The sequence below is a fragment of the Castanea sativa genome, chromosome 7 (genome assembly GCF_040712315.1).
Source record: "Castanea sativa cultivar Marrone di Chiusa Pesio chromosome 7, ASM4071231v1".
Taxonomy (NCBI): Eukaryota; Viridiplantae; Streptophyta; class Magnoliopsida; order Fagales; family Fagaceae; genus Castanea; species Castanea sativa.
The window spans coordinates 27,164,924-27,181,834 of NC_134019.1; the positions used below are offsets into that span (position 1 = coordinate 27,164,924).

The window sequence follows — 16,911 nt, forward strand, 5'->3', positions numbered from 1 at the left end:
TGTGGTAACTGCGGAAGTCACTATAACACAGGTAGCATATATACAAAAACAAAAAGCCAAAATTTATTCTTAATGTCATTAGGTTTGGCAAGTGATTAAACATTATACATTCTCCAAGATACCATGTATGAATAGGTACTGAAGAAGCGCCCTACAGTCACACAAGGGGATTTATATCATTCCCACGCCATGACTATAAGTTCAACTGAATCCCCAACATAACCACCTCCAAGGCTTTGGATACCAGCATAAACCTATCTTCTCAGACGTTTATGCTACTGCAATTGCACTCTAATTACCTAAATCCTGAAGGAGATGCTAGTGGACCAGCTCCTGGTGATCCTCTCATAGCTCTTGATTTAGCAAGCAACTCATCATAATTCTGAGCAGAGAAATTATAATTAGAACTGACATGGGGGCTTGAATCTTTAAAAGAACGCAGAAACAAAGAAGAATGGAACATTACCCTTTTCTCAAATGCATTATCCTCTTTATTGATTATCTTGTCTGCAAGGCCGTACTCTATGGCTTCCTGTGCTTGGAGATATTTGGGTCGCTGGGTGTCTTTAGCAATTTCTTCTTTGGGTTTCCCAGTTCCTTTTGCTAATAGCTCAATGTAGGTTTCAGTATTTGCATCTAGTTCTTTGGCCTGAAAGAAGTTTGTCACTGAAGTGCATATATATATATATATATATATATATATAGAGAGAGAGAGAGAGAGAGAGAGAGAGAGGGCAAGAACAAGTACCTTGATCCACATATCTACGGCAGCCCCGCTCGATCTGTTGACTTTTGGCAGATATAATTTTGCTGTAATAAAGAAGTGAGAGGGACATTCATAAGAAGAATTGGAGCTCAAATGTATACTATATTGCGGGCACATACCAAACATAAGGGCAACAGTTTCAAGTACATAAGTCAGTCAGCAGGCTGCAAAGTTGTACATAATAACAACAAACCGTAGTCCTTTTTATTGGTAAATTACACACGTACCCAATGGGTCTTGAACTCATAACCTCACCCTCCATACAAACTACAGTTTGACACAAGTTCTCATCTTGTAATGGATTTTAACATAAATTGAAACTGGTGAGACATTACAAGATTTTTTTTTTTAAAAATTGAAAATTGGTAAAAAGATTCTTCTGGAGGGAAACAGGTTTGGAAAAAGCCTCAAACTTGTAGTAACTTGATCTGAGCATCATGGAGAAAGTAAAAGCAGATATATTTTACAAAATGGATGTGAAGCAACTAAATACGTGACTCTTTATTTTTGTAGGAATACAATTCATAAAATCACAAAGGAGTGCAACTCAAGTACACAGGAAGTATTCAGAGATAGATACATGACAGATTATGTAAGGATTGTTCTATCTGAATTCTGGTTTCCTTGTTTCTGATGATGATAATGTCAAATTGATAATAGTAATAACACTAAAAATAATAACAGAATCTAATTTTTCAAGAATGAATGTGTAGAAGTGGAAATTTTGCGACCAATCACGGAGTGCCCACATGCTATTTAGAGACCAACAGAAATATTCCAAGTTTCTAAATAAAAATAGCAAAGAATACTTAAGGGCCAATCACACGCTGAATTTGAACATTTTGGCCAACCAAATAATGCCATGTGTCCCTTGAAGAACAAGACATAAAGTTCCTCCATTTAAATTATTATGTGTCATAGTCAATCATGTGTGATCACACCTTCCTAGGACTCCTAAGAAGCACGGGTGCATTTCAAGATTCGGGTGTGGGTGCGGGACTCGGCAATTTTGAAAAAATAAGGTATGGGTGTGGCAGGGTGTGACAGTAAAAAAATTATTAAAAAAAGTTTTATTTATATTTTCTATATATTTTTACTATTAAAATCTTCTTAAAAAACACATTACTATGGCCTTGGTTCACAAAACAAAGAAAGAAGAAGGCAAGAAACACAAAACAAAAATAAAAACACAAAATAAGGAACAAATGTTCAGAATAAAATTGAGAAAGGATAGATTTAGGATGTTTGGGCCCATTCAAAGCCGATTTTGGTTGTTTTGGCATGATTCAAGGCCGATACAACCCGATTCTGGCCGAATCGGCCTGGTTTTGCGTGAATCAATGCCAAGTTAGCGCGAATCAGAGCCGAGTCGGTGCGAATCCAAGAAAAAAAAAAAAAAAACTCAGACGCGGCACCAGCTCGCAGGCAACGGCATCGGTGGTCGTACCCTGCGTCAAGCTGCGTCAGACTTTGGTGCAACACCTTCCCAGCCGCATCGGTGCTTCCTAGCAAGACTCCTATAAATAGAGACCCTTCTCAATCTTATGGGGGAGGCGAAAACATTCAGAAGTCTTGAAGCTCTGCCGGAATCAAGCTCAAGAGCCTCCAAGAACATCAAGAATTTCAACCTTCAAATACGAAGAACATTCAAAGCAAAAGCATTCAAGCCATCCTTCTAGATCTTAAAGCTCATTGAAATCAAGCTCAAAAGCCTCCATAAACACTAAGAGACAACAAATTAGTGAAACTCTACGGATCTAAGCCTCTAAAGCCCCAAAGAACTTTCACTACAAATCTTCTTCAAAGACGAAGAACATTCATCCAAATCATTCTTCCAAGTCTCAAAGTTCTTTTTGGAATCAAGCTTCAAAGCCTCTAGAAACTTCAAAGTCTTTGATCCATTGAAGCTTCATTGGATTCAAGCTCTAAGGTCCCGAACAACTTCCACCACAAATCTTCGAAGATCAATAAAATTCGAAGAACGTGAAGAACAAGAAATCCCTAACAAGCGCACAGCCAGAGATTCATCGCAATTTCATTTCAAAGATCTTTCAATCCATTTTCCAATCCAAGTGGAGGACATCTTGTGTTCGAGTCAAGACTACATCGACGCAATACTTGAACTGAAGACTTTTTTAAGGAAATCGAATCAGGGGATTATTCTATTGTATTAGAATCTAAACATAGAGAATTGTCCCTACAAATTCATCAATACAAATTTATGCTTGTGAAACATTGTCAATTGTTTGATTTTCAAACTTGAGATTTTGTGTTTACAAAATGGAATAATCAACTTCGTATTTTTTGGAAAAAGGGTGATAATGACATATCCATCATTAGCTAGATAGAGGTGTACAGTAGCAATCTTAATTAATTAAACCCCAATTGTGCAAAATGGAATGTGAATCTTGAGTAAGATAGGGTGTGGGCAAATTTTTCTCCTCATCATCCTTTTTTTTTTTGGGGGGGGGGGGGGGGGGGGCGAAGATTCTTTTTTTTTTTTTTTTAATGTAGAATAGCCCTTCAGTTTCCAGGATTGCAATTTCTAATTCAAGAAAAAATCAGATTTCCTTCACTTGTAAGTGAAAAATCTTGTTCATAGTTCAGGCAGAAATATTATGAAGCCTTACATTAGTTGATTCACAACATAAACACCACTTTTGGTCCTTAAAGTTTGTCCTATTTTTGAAATTGATTCTTAAAGTTTCAAAAGCATAAATCAAATTGTGTAAGTTCGTAAAATGATCAATTTTGTGCCTTAAAAATTGCTCACAGGCAGTCCAGGTAGTTTAAAAGTGCGTGTGACCACCATGATTGCTCACCATCTCCATGTGGCATTGACGAGGAATAAAAAAAAAAATACAAAATAAGATTTTCCACTTTCTAAACATGAATTTACAATTTGTTTTCCTATTCCATGTTTGGCTTGAAGAAACAATGTTAGGAAAGTACAAAGAAAGGGTGGAAAAATATTTGAGCAGTCATTTTACAAACTTTTAAATCCCTAGGGACCAAATTGGAAAATGGAGCAAACTATAAGGATCAAATGGGATTATTTTCCACACTTTTAAGGATTTCATTGCTGCTTTTGTTATGCATATGCATTATTGATAGGGACAAAATACTATTTTCATTGCAATTACCCAAACATACAAAAACTATTTGAGTGAAGGTAATTCATTTTAACTCTAGTAAAACACTTCCCAATAATAACATGGTTTCAAAGCAATAATGTGGCAAAGTGAAGAAAAAAGGGTATCCAAGAAGCTAAATTCAAGGCTTATGATGAATTATATAGCAAAGTGGGGATGAAGGATGGAGCAAAGAATATATATAAAAACTTGTTAAGAAAAGAAATAAATTGTGTCAAGTGCATCAAAGATGAAGATCACATAATGTTAATAAAGGAAGAGGAGATTACAGAGAAATGAGAAAATTATTTTTGATAGATTTTATAATGAAAGTGATACATGAGATTGGAGTGAATTGAGTAAATCAACTGAGGATAGAAACTGTTGCCCATTAAGATTGTGCACAGGTCGGGTGGGTTGAGGCCAGTATATTGAACCAATTTGCTTGACTCGGCGAGTTGGGTGGGTTTGCAAATTTATACAAAATGCATCTACTTAAATTAGGCCTTCTCTAATTGGGCCATAAAATAAAGCATTTTAGTAGTCCTTTTAATAGGTATTATTTACCTTCGTAAAAAAAATTAATTATTATTTATAATAACTCTTCGTTCTCTCAAATAAAAATGGAAAGAAAGAAGTTGTTGTAGGTTGGTTCTTAACGGGTTAAAAAATCCTAACCCGCAAATCAAACCGACTCGCTAATTTGATGGTTAGAACTACCTAACCCGCACCAACTCACATAATAAACCTGCATGAGTCACAGCAGATCAGGAGGGTGAGCAGGTCAAGTTGAATTTTTGGACAGCCCTAGAGGATGCACTGTTGAGGAGGATGGAAACAGGTTAGAATTTTTTTTCTTCAAAGTATTAGAATAACCGATATAGAGGATGCACTGTTGAAGAGGATGGAAACAGGAAAAGTCATGGGACCTGATAAAATTTTCATTGAAGTTTGGAAATGCTTGGGTGTATGTTGGTTGACAAACCTTTACAATAAGATTGTGTTCACAAAATGCATAGGAATAGAGAAGCACTATATATATATATATATATATGAAGTAAGAAGCACTCTAATATCTATTTAAGGGAGATATTCAAAACTATGCAATTACAGTGGAATTAAGCTTATGAGTCACACTATGAAACTTTGGGAGAGAGCGGCTGAATATAGGTTAAGACATGAAACAACAATATCAGGGAATCAATTTGGTTTTATGCTGAGGTGATCAAACATGGAAGCTATTTTCTTAGACATGTAAGATCTCCAAATGGTTTTATTGACCTAGAAAAATGTTATATGATAGGTGAGGGGGAAAAACCCTCTAAATAATATTAATTTGGTTAAAGATATATATGACAAAGCTATAGCTATTGTGAGAACAAATGCAAGCATCACAAGCGGGTTTTCTAGCATTATAAGCTTGCATTGAGGATCAATATTACATCCATATCTCTTTGCGCTACCATTAGAAGAGATATATATCCCTATTCGATTCAAGATGAATTACTTTGGAGTATGCTTTTTTGTAGATGATATAGTTTTGATGAATGAAACTAGACATGGATTTAATCTCAAATTAAAAATTTGGAGAGATTCTCTAAAGTCTAAAGGCTTTTGGCTTAGTAAAACAAAATAGTTTAAAAAGGAATGTAAGTATGGTAAGAGTAGAAACAAAGATGCAAGGGTTGTAAAATTTGATGGTTAAGAGATACCAACGAGTGAGAATTTTTGATATCTCAGATCAATAATTCAAAAGGATAGTGAGATTGAAGAGAATTTGAATCATAGGATAAGTGTAGGGTGTATGAAGTAGACAAGCACATTGGGAGTATTGTGTGACCATAGACAACTATCAAATTAAGGGAAAAATTTCCTAAGATTTCCATAAGGTAGCGTTTGGTACGGGGGAAGCAACATTTCTCCTGGCATCCAGATTCCTGAGAATGTGATGCCTTGCAATCTGGATGCCTAGGAATGTAACTATTCCTATGTTCGGTTTAATTGGAAATCTAATAAGATTCCTAGGAATGTGAGATTATAACGCTTGGTTTATTCCTATGAATCTTAACTAAATTATTTATTTTTTTTCCATTCTATCCTTAGATTTGTAAATCCAATATAAGTTAAAAAAAATAATAATAATAATCTTCCTCTAAATAAATAATGAAAAACAAATAAAACTATAGTCTAAAACAAGAAAAAATGAATATATCAATAGAGTTGTCTATCTTGTTTATGTTGTTTTGGCGGGAAAAGATATTGATGATTTGTTTTATATTTTATCTCAATTGCTTAAATGATAAGAAAAAAGGGTTAAAATTGTCAATTCATAAAAAATTCAATTTCCTTTAAACTTGGAAATCTGGATACCCATCTATTTTAAATAGAGATCTAGATTCCCCGGCATCTGATTCCCTAGTGTGATTTGCAACAAACATGTGAATCTTTAAACATTCCTACGAATCCTAAAATATTACCCCGTACCAAACGCCACACAAGAATAACTATCCCCTATGGTACCAAATGTTAAGGCTGTTAAGAAACATGTTCATAAAATGAAAATAAGCGTAGCTGAATTAAGAATGTTAAGATGAATAAGTGAAAATGCAAGGAAAAATAGGATTTGAAATGAGGAAATTTAGTTAAAGATAGAGATGACCCCCTATTGATGAAAAGACTAGGGAGAGACGTTTGAGATGGCGTGGTCATGTACAAAAGAGAGTGATTAATGCACCATTGAGCACGGGTGAGTTGATTCAAGTCAAGGGGAATGAAAAAAGGTAAAGGAGATGTAAAATCATTAATGGAAGCAGTAAAAAAGGACATGTCAGTTAAGCAGATAATGGAGAGTCACTTCAATTAAAATATAGTGGCGGAAACTAATATGTGGCCAACCTTAATTAGTCATGTTGAGAATCCACACCCAACCCTAAATTTTGAGATTAAAGCTTGATTGTTGTAATTTTTTTTTTTTAATATTAAAATTGAGTGACACATAAGCATTTTGTAATAATTGCCAAGAATTTTGTGAGTTAGATAATGGTAAGAGTAACATTGAATCGTGTTCAAACAAGAATTGAGTTGACACAATTTTTTTAGGAACAAAATGAAGTCAGTCCTAAAAGTTAAGGACCAAAAAGTGATTTTTGTCTAAAAAGAAATAAGCCTTTTAAAACCAAACGAATTGTAAATCAGCTCAACAACATGGATTAGGATCCTCCCATTTCAAAGGATCCATTTCATGATCAAGATCTTGTTTTCAAGAATCTAAAAGTGTGCATAGTGCCATGTCATTTAAAATCTCACTCCACCATATAAAGAATAATAGTTATTTTTCAATGACATGCCAAGAGGCTTGTAGCTCAACTGTCACATTTTGGTGTTTGCAATGGATACTTTAAGGTTCAAATCCCCAATCCCTGACTATTTTTTTTAAATAAAAAAAAAACCTAAAATTTTACTGTAAGATGGACCCTTTTAGTTTTTTGGGATTTGTCCTGAATGGCTATTTGGTGGCCGAACCTACTGCTTCAAAGTACAATATATTAGAAGTTAACAACTGAGTGGTAACACCATTGTAATAAAGAACCCCCTTCTATAACATTGAAAGCAGAGATCCAAAAACTATGATATTGTGAGAGAAAAGGCTTATCAAATTTGATGCTTACAAAGCAGTCTACCAATTTTTGTCAGAATGATTTTATAGCTTTGGATTAATGGCTTTTCAATGCATATTGGTTTTTATCACAAATAATGCTGCTGATAATTGGCTCTCTTAGTGCTCTTGAGCCTCTAGGCCCGTGGAAGCAGTGTAAGTCCCACTTGTGGGAGTAGAGTGACCTTCTGCCTTTTCTGGTGGTAAGGTCAGGGGTGTAGACGGGAAAAGAATGGCGGAAGAGCTTGAAACATTATGGCAGAAACTCAAAGTTACTGAAGAAGAGGAGGTGAGCATTTCGCTGGGAGGTGAGTGTACGAGAGCAGCAAATGAGAGAGGAAGGAACTGCTTAGTTATGAAGGTGCTGTCAAGAAAGGGTATTATGTTAGAGGTGCTGAGGAAAAATGCAAGGATGCTAAGGAAACCAAATAAAAGCCTTCAGCTCTCGGTGATCGAAGAAGAGCTGTTCCTGGTAGAGTTTGAAGACGAACGAGACAAGAGACAAGTCATGGAAATGAGGCCTTGGCACTATGAAAAATAGCTGGTGCTTCTTCAGTAGTTTGAAGGAGAACAGGACCCGAAGGACATTGTGCTCAAATGGTTGCCATTCTGGGCGCAAATATACAACCTTAAGAGTCGAACAAGGGAAACGGGGAAAGCCATTGCTGCCAGCCTGGGGAAGGTTATCGATGTAGATGTGGCAGACACCAGAGTGCAGTGGGGAAAATGTCTTCGAGTTCGGGTTGATATAGATGTTACACGGAAACTAATTAGAGGCCGAAAGATTAACTTTAAGGAAGGGGAAGCAAGATGGGTACACTACAAATACGAGCGCCTTCTGAATTTTTGTTATAGGTGTGGACTGTTAGAACATGACCTGAAGGACTGCTCGGAAAGTGAGGGAAACGATAAGGTGGAGGAGAGGGGCGATCTCCAATATGGGGCTTCGCTGAGAAGGGACCCAATAAGAAGGTTAGGATGGGAGTTTGGCTTTGCAAAGAAGAAGGAGGGCGGCGAGACGAGAAATAGAACGAGAGTTGTTGTGGATGGTGGGCAGAATGAAATGGTCAAGCTGAGTGGGAGGGTGGTGCGTGATGAACACATGATCGAAGCACCATGCCTCGGGGAGGGCACACTGGAGCAGCAGACGCAAAAGATTGTTGGGGGAGAGAGGACTACAGAGGAAAATCAGGAAAATGGTAAGGTAAAGAACACTGGTGAAAGCCCAAAAGGAGTGTTAGCTAATTTGGGAAAGGAAAATTGGGAAAAAGAGAAAGGTAGTGGCGGGAATGGGGGAAGCTTACATGGGGTGACAGAGACACAACACAACGTTTTCCCAAAATTTGAATTCAAGCAAGCGCAAGAAACCCCAACAAGTGACTGCCAAGTGGGCCTGGTCTTAGGCGAAAATGGGGAAGGCCCAATGGCCATGTCTTACGAATTGGATGTGGGCTGGATTGCAAATAAATTAGGCCCGAATAGTGGCCATTGGAAGAGGAGGGCTTGGGCTGGCCGGATGTTGGAAATAAGGAAGAATTAGGCCCAATTCAGAGGAAAAGTGAGGGGCCAATTCCACTTATTGAGCTTGATCAAAATATCAAAGTGACAAAACGTAGGAAGGGTGAGGCACAGGATAAGGAAAACACAGGGAAGGAAATTGTTAAGGATGGCAATGTGGCGGTTGCTGCGAGGCAGCACTGCCAAGCCCAATGACCATATTAGCGTGGAACTGCCGGGGAATGGGATCAGCTCTGGCAGTTCATGCCCTCACCGATGAGGTGAAAAATTGTGATCCGATATTGGTCTTTCTAGTGGAGACCAAAGCCAACCAGAACAGAATCAAGGGACTACTGAGAAAGCTCGGTCTAACACAAGGAATAACAGTGATGTCCGATGGTCGGAGTGGGGGTTTGGCAATGCTGTGGAAGGAAGGATTTGAGGTGTGGTTCAAAATCTGCTCAAACACGCACATTGATGCGGACGTGTGCGAAGGAAACGGAGCAAAGCCGTGGCGAGCGATGGGGTTTTACGGACACCCCGATGCAAGTATGAGACCAATCTCCTGGGATTTACTTGAATCTTTACATAGATAGTGTCAAATGCCATGGGTTGTGTTTGGGGACTTTAATGAAATACTCTGCTCTGATGAAAAATTAGGATGGTTGGATAGAGATGCTAGGTAGATGGAAGGGTTTAGAGAGTGTTTGTGTAACTGTGGGCTTTTTGACATGGGATTTGTGGGTCAGCGGTTCACTTGTTACAATGGTAGAATTGGGGAACAACGAACTCTTGTCAGGGTGGATAGAATGGTAGCTAATGAGGAGTGGTTAAACATGTTCCCTGAAGCGAAGGTGTTTCACAGATCGATGGTGGCTTCTGATCATTGCTTACTGTCTCTGTCTCTTAGAATGAGGGGGCTGAGAAGGGTCGTTAGGAAGAGATTTATGTTTGAAGAGATGTGGACCAGGGAGGAGGGCTGTAGAGAGGTGATAGAAAGGGCATGGGATCCGTTAAATTGTAACCCAGAGTTGCCGATTTAGAAACGATTAAAAAGCTGTCAGGATCATCTTCAAGACTGGAATCGCAAAGTGTTTGGAAATGTTAACAAAGTTCTGAAGCAGAATCAAAGCCACCTACAGCAACTGGAAGCGATGAATTTGCTACATGAGTTAGCGGAGGAAATACAAGGCTTGAAAATGGAGATAAACCAAGTGATGCTTAGGGAGGAAATAATGCGGAACCAGAGATCAAGGGCGCTATGGATTACATGTGGTGACCGAAATACAAGGTTCTTTCATGCAACGGCCAACAATAGACAAAGGAAGAATAGAATTGAGGGAATTAGTGATTCGGAGGTAGGTGGAGAGAAGGCAGAGAGGAGGTTGAAGATATTATCTTAAAGTACTTCATAGAGATTTATAGCACGACCTTTCCAACCGAGGTTGAAGCTAGCCTTGGAGCAGTAGGCAGGAGAGTTTCAGAAGCCATGAATGCCGAGCTCCTAAAGGAATTTAGAGATGAGGAAGTGTGGTGAGCCCTTATACATCATCCAACAAAGTCCCTAGGCCCGGATGGTATGTCCCCTATATTTTATCAAAAGTATTGGGATGTGGTAGGTCCTCAGGTAGTTCAAAGTGTTATCCATACTCTTAGATCCGGTATTATGCCAAATGGATTAAATGATACATACATCTGCCTAATTCCCAAAGTTAAATGCCCCCAAAAGATTACAGAATATCGCCCATTTAGCTTATGTAATGTGATATATAAACAGGTTGAAAGGAGTTCTCCTGGCAATGGTTAGTGATGCCCAAAGCGCATTTGTATTGGGAAGGCAAATCACAGACAATGTCCTGGTAGCTTTCGAGGTCATGCATTGTATCAATCAAGGGAGGAAGGGGAAAGAAGGACTAATGGCAATCAAACTAGACATGAGCAAGGCGTATGACCAGGTAGAATGGGGGTACTTGGAGGCGATGATGCGAAAAATGGGATTCCAGGAAAGGTGGATATCTTTAATGATGATGTGCGTGACCACGGTCTCATATTCGGTGTTAATCAATGGGGAGCCTAAGGGTAGGATTTTTCCAACAAGAGGACTTAGGCAAGGGGACCCTATTTCCCCATACCTATTCCTTCTATGTGCGAAAGGCCTCTCAGCCATGATGCAAAGAGATGAGGTTGGGGAAAATTTAACGGGTGTATCAGTGTGTAGAAGGGTGCCAAGGGTTTCCCATCTACTTTTTGCGGATGATTGCATTGTTTTCTGCAAGGCATCGACGGAAGAGGGGCTTAAAGTCACCAAAATCCTAGAAAATTATGAAAGAGAGTCTGGGCAGGAGCTAAATAAAGAGAAGACATCACTCTTTTTTAGCAAGAATATGACGGAGGAGGTTAAAGAAGCAGTTAAAGAAATGTTTAGGGCTCAGATCATTCACCAACACGAGAGGTATTTGGGGCTGCCCCCATTGGTAGGGAGGGGAAAAAAGAAAGCATTCAATCGCATAAAGGACCAAGTTGGGCGCAAAATAGCAAGTTGGAAGGGAAAGTTGCTGTCTATTGCAGGCCGAGAAATCTTAATAAAGGCAGTTGCCCAAGCTACTCCGACGTACACAATGAACTATTTTAAAATCCCCGACTCCCTTTGCAGTGAGCTGAATTCTTTGATTATGTGGGGACAGCGTGACAAAGAAAAGAAACTAGCATGGATCGCATGGGAGAAAATGTGCAAGCCAAAAGTTGATGGAGGGATGGGATTTAAAGATCTAAAGGCTTTCAATCTAGCTTTGCTTGCAAAACAAGGGTGGAGGCTCATCCAAAACCCGGGTTCTCTTGCGCACAGAGTTTTGAAAGCGAGGTATTTCCCAGAAAGCAACTTCATGGAGGCACAGCTAGGCAAGAAACCATTGCACACATGGAGGAGTTTGATGGCAGCGAGGAAAGTCCTGTACAGGGGGTTGTGATGGAGCATAGGAAATGGGCAAAGTGTGAGAATTTGGGCTGACAGATGGTTGCCAACCCCACACTCTTTCAAGGTGACAAGCCCTTGGCCACAAGCTTTTGAAGGTGTAATGGTGGAATCTCTCCTAAACCGGGATGAGGGTGGTTGGGAAAAAAACTTGGTGAGTAGCACTTTCCTCCCTCACGAAGCGGAGGCCATTTTAAGCATCCCAATTAGCCAAACTTTCCCTAAGGATGCACTGACCTGGGCATGGACTCAAAATGGGAGGTTTACTGTGAACAGTGCGTATAAGGTAGCACGTAGTTGGTTCCTAGAACAAAGGAGCAAGGCTGATGGGGGCGAGGTGTCAAATCCAAAGAAGAGAGGTGAGTTTTGGAATTTTATTTGGCGATTGAGTTGTCCAAGTGAGGTTAACCAGTTTATGTGGAGGGCGCGCAAGAACATTCTCCCTACAAACTACTGCCTTAAGCTCAAAAAAATTCCCATGGAGGATGCGTGTGGGGTGTGTGAAAAGATAGTCATTGGGGTGGCCGAGGCTGTTTGGAGGGAGTCAAAGCTTCCCTTGCCTAAGTTTCGAAGTCCGGTGAGTGAATTCATGGATGTTGTGTGGAAGATTTGGGAAGACAAAAGGGAGATCAGCTGGGAGACCTTTGCTACTACGGCATGGTGCATTTGGAAAAATAGGAACTCCATAAAGTTTGAAGGTCAATGCAAGGCAGTGAAGGCAATCGCAAAGGAAGCTGAACTATTGGTGGAGGAATTCAGCTCACTGAATGCAGCAGAAAAACAATCAGTGCCTCCGAGAATTGGGGGATGGAGTCCTCCTCGGGAAGGGTGGTACAAAGTTAACGTGGATGGGGTGGTGTTCAGGGAGACTGGCAATTGTGGGGTTGGGGTTGTAATCAGGAATGAGCAAGGCCAAATTATGGGAGCTATGAGTAAAAAGTTGGATCTACCATTAGGGGCTATGGAAGTGGAAGCTAAAGCGTTTGAGGAAGGCTAAATGCTAGCAGGGGACCTCGGGCTCAAACAAGTGATTTTGGAAGGAGATGCTCAACTAGTCACCAATGCTTTGTTGGGTAAATGCCTTCCACCAACTTCAATCCAAATGATTATAGCAGGAGCAAAGCAATGGAGGCAGAAGGTCCAAGACTGGAAGATCAGCTATGTCCGTAGAACAGGAAATTGTGCAGCTCACCTTATGCTCGGAATGCCAAACTCATTGCTGATTGTGTAGTGTGGGTTGAAGATACCCCACCTATTATTCAATGCCAAGTGCATAGAGACGTACTTCTATTGAACCAGAGTTCTAACTAATGAAATATGTTTGGGATTGACTATCAAAAAAAGAAAAAGAAAAAAAGAAAGCAGAGATCCTAGGTTTTCTGGAAGTTCTCCCAACCAAAAGAAAACAGACTTAAAAGAAAAACTGAAAGTCATTTTGTAAATTGTAAAAGACAAAGCTGGAAAATTGTGAAATGGCTAGCTCTACACTATGCTTCAGTTAAAGTTGATTCCTACGTTATTTCTTTTTTTACTGTGAATATAGTGCAGTAATACAAACACAGCATCCTCCTTGTAGCTTACAGAGGTGCAGAACAATTGCATAAAGCAGTTATTCTAATCTTTTGAATTTTAGAGGGAAGTGAGTCATACTGGAGGAATTTGGCTGCATAGCACGATAACCCTTTGCTCCAAGTGATAGAAGCATTGCTGCTTGACCATATGCCATGCCACAATTTATGGTATAGACTTCTGATTTGACATACTTTAGGAGGATAAAGAAAGACATGAACAAGTTAAAGAAAGTAGGTTAGGTAGGCAAATAAATAAAAAATGATAACCAAACCAAATAACATATGAAGAAAATCTGGCCACCACCATGGGCCTGTTATCATCCTTACAGCCATCATGTCAGCTATGGCATATGCCTCAGTTTCAGATCCGACAGTCTCATTCTTCTCATTCTAAATGGCAAAAGGGAACAAGATGAATTAGATACACTAGTTTTGATAACAAATGTCATTCAAAGTTTCAGACCTTATAAATATTATTTAACAATAAAAAATTTCAAAATCAGGAAAAAGCAGGACAAATAAAACATCAGATTCCACTGCAAACCTGTGTTCCGGATGAGTTTATGTATAGATATATAGGCTTTGAAGGGTTATCATAATCCAACCACATAAATTGAGCAACAAGGAGCTCAGTTACTGATGGTACAATCTGCAAAAAGCAGACAGGAAATGATCAAGATGGGTCAGATCAAATGGAAAGAACATGCCAGGCCAATGAGATTTAAGTATAGTGGCTTACTGGCATGCCAAGATAGCATATACGAGCATCTAAGAGCAAAGAAGGCAAATCAGGAGGAGCACTTCTAGGTCTGCCATATCCTCTGGCTCCTCCACGATAAGTGCCCGCGCTCATACTATATTTTGGAGGACCCTTTTCACCCATGCCTGATGTACTCCACATGCCCCCATGATCCAAATAGTTCCTGGCAGACGAGATGCTTTCCTGTCAAGAGATGTCAAAAGATAAGACCCCCCTGGGATAACTGAATTGGCAACAACAAGTTTTCAATTCTAAGGAAACCAACTTCCAACAAGAATAATAAGTAATGGGTTTTCTTTACTATTATAACACCCTAGACAATATCAAGGAGTAAGTAAGTGAGAAGAACCTCTGTAACTCTTTCTGACTGCCGTTGGATAGGATTATCTTCTGTCATGAACATTTCCATTTGTGAAGCAGTAAGGCCATAAAACTGTTTGGGTATATTCTTGTAATTGTCCATCACTGTCAAAGGAAATACGGAAGTAAAGGTAAGTAAAATTATTTTTGTTTTGGGCTGAAACTCAAATTTAAAAAGCAGCTTTTCAGAAAGTGTAGCCTTTTCACTTCAGTAAGCAATCTCTAACAATATATGTTGCAAACAACGACAATAAATAAATAAATAAATATATATATATATATATATATTCATAAGTAATAAGTTTTATTGATATAAAAAAAGGAACACCCTAGCACTAGGTAACAATGAACATAGATTTGACATGATACAAACAAGCTAAAAACAACCCAGATGAACACACCAGGAAGAAATAAAAATACAATTTTACCAATATAACCAAGTATTTTACTCTTGTGAACACTAATCGTGCGTTTAGCATCACCATTCCATGTCTCACATATGGAGTCCTATTTTAATATAAACAGACAAATCACTATGCATTCTCCTAATGCTTTTGATTCCAAGCTGTTGAATGAATCCCCAAAATTATTTCAGGCACTCTTCAGAGAGCTGTCATATGTGGCTTACTTTCTTGTTGCATATCAAAAATGTCAAAGGGTCATGTACCCTGTCCACAAATTATCGTGGGGGTCTTAAAACAAAGAATAAAACTTTCACTCTACAGCGACACATTAAATTAACTCCCCTAAGATCCATCATTCCCTCACCTCTCCAAATCATCTGTCGCAACTATGTAAGCGCCACTCATAAAGCCACCAAAAGTTTCTAATAAATGCATGAAACATACATACATCTAGGCTGTTAACATTTCCTCCAATCGAACAGCTGGGTAACTAAAACATGATTGTAAGTCCAAATATTTCATACTATTTTATGAAACCTTTCATTCTAATTATCAGCACTCCAATTTATCTCTTTTAACTTAAAAACAAAACCTGAAGTTGTTAGGCTATTCAATTATCCTAATGCAATCTAAATAATGACAGTACATGAGCATATTTTGTTAGTTATAACAGAAACAATCAGCAAGAAAACTAACCCCTCTATTGGTTACTGAGGAAAGCTTTTTCACATCTATGTATCTTAGAAATAAAGCCAAATAAAATGAATTACAAAATCCATTTTGTAGTTTCACATCTCAAGCAGTCAATCAAGAGTCTAAGATTCTCATTTCCTTGCACAGCTTTTCTCTCCCAAACCCAAAACAAAAAACCCACTATTTATCTTCCATTAAAATGACCTTTAATCAATCCCAAAACCAAAAAAAAAAAAATGTAAATTGAAATGAACAGTGGCAAAATAGTATAGAAAAGAAGGGTGGATGTGTTTGAAGATTGAAAAAGAGAGAGAAAGAAACTCACATCCATCTTTGAGATTTTCTTCCCTGAACTTCTTGGGAATGTGGTCCAAAGACTGGGCAAATGGGGACATGAAGCACCTTCTAGTTATGGTCCTTCTGAAAGAAGAAGGAGAAGGGAAAGCAGAGAAGAGCTTTGTGCCTTGAAGGAAAGGGGAGGGACCCACTTGGCCAAATGCTCGAAAATCATCGATGGTGGACGAGGGTGGAGCCGATAGTGGAGAGAGAAACGAGGTAGCCATAGAGAGAGAGTTGAGGGTTTGTTCGGTGCAGAGGAATGGATGGGCATGCTTTCGTGACACCGTGTGGCATAGAATAGTAGTCCACGACAACTCATGGGTTAATGGGCTCGGGTCTTTGTTTGGTGATTGGATTTACATCCGCAAAAAGAAGTTTAAAATAAGATTAGTTTATTTCGACGTAAAATAGTTTGAGGAAAATATTTTTTTAATTTTATGACGTTTGTTTTGCAATAAAATATTTGGTGAAAATTAAAATATTTTCAGACCAATAATAAGCTCCAAAATATTTCAATTACTACTATATTGGAGGTGGGGAAAAATTCTCCCTTTGTTGTCTCATAATAACACTTTGTTTAATGCGCAACTTGAATCATTTCCCTTCTAAACCCCAAACATTTAATGTGCGGAGAGGAGAGATGACAATTTTTATTTATATCCATGAACCCATTTACATTTGGATAAGTCTTTATCCAACCCATTTGAATATTTGGGTTAAATGGATAAATACCCATTAGGTTATTTAATTATATGGGTCTAATT

The 16,911-nt window shown here is 38.7% G+C and overlaps 1 protein-coding gene across 1 annotated transcript; it reads right to left on the bottom strand.

Moving 5' to 3' along the window:
• On the bottom strand, positions 1–16,475 carry LOC142643039 (ATP-dependent Clp protease proteolytic subunit-related protein 1, chloroplastic). Its single transcript, XM_075817558.1, has 9 exons — positions 16,134–16,475; positions 14,701–14,816; positions 14,331–14,534; positions 14,136–14,240; positions 13,919–13,981; positions 13,671–13,782; positions 749–810; positions 467–649; positions 1–382 (listed from the first exon to the last, which is right to left on the bottom strand). Exons 1-9 carry the CDS (start codon positions 16,369–16,371, stop codon positions 296–298), a joined length of 1,170 nt encoding a protein of 389 aa, XP_075673673.1. The 5' UTR covers positions 16,372–16,475; the 3' UTR covers positions 1–295.
• Between the last annotated feature and the right edge of the window lie 436 nt (positions 16,476–16,911).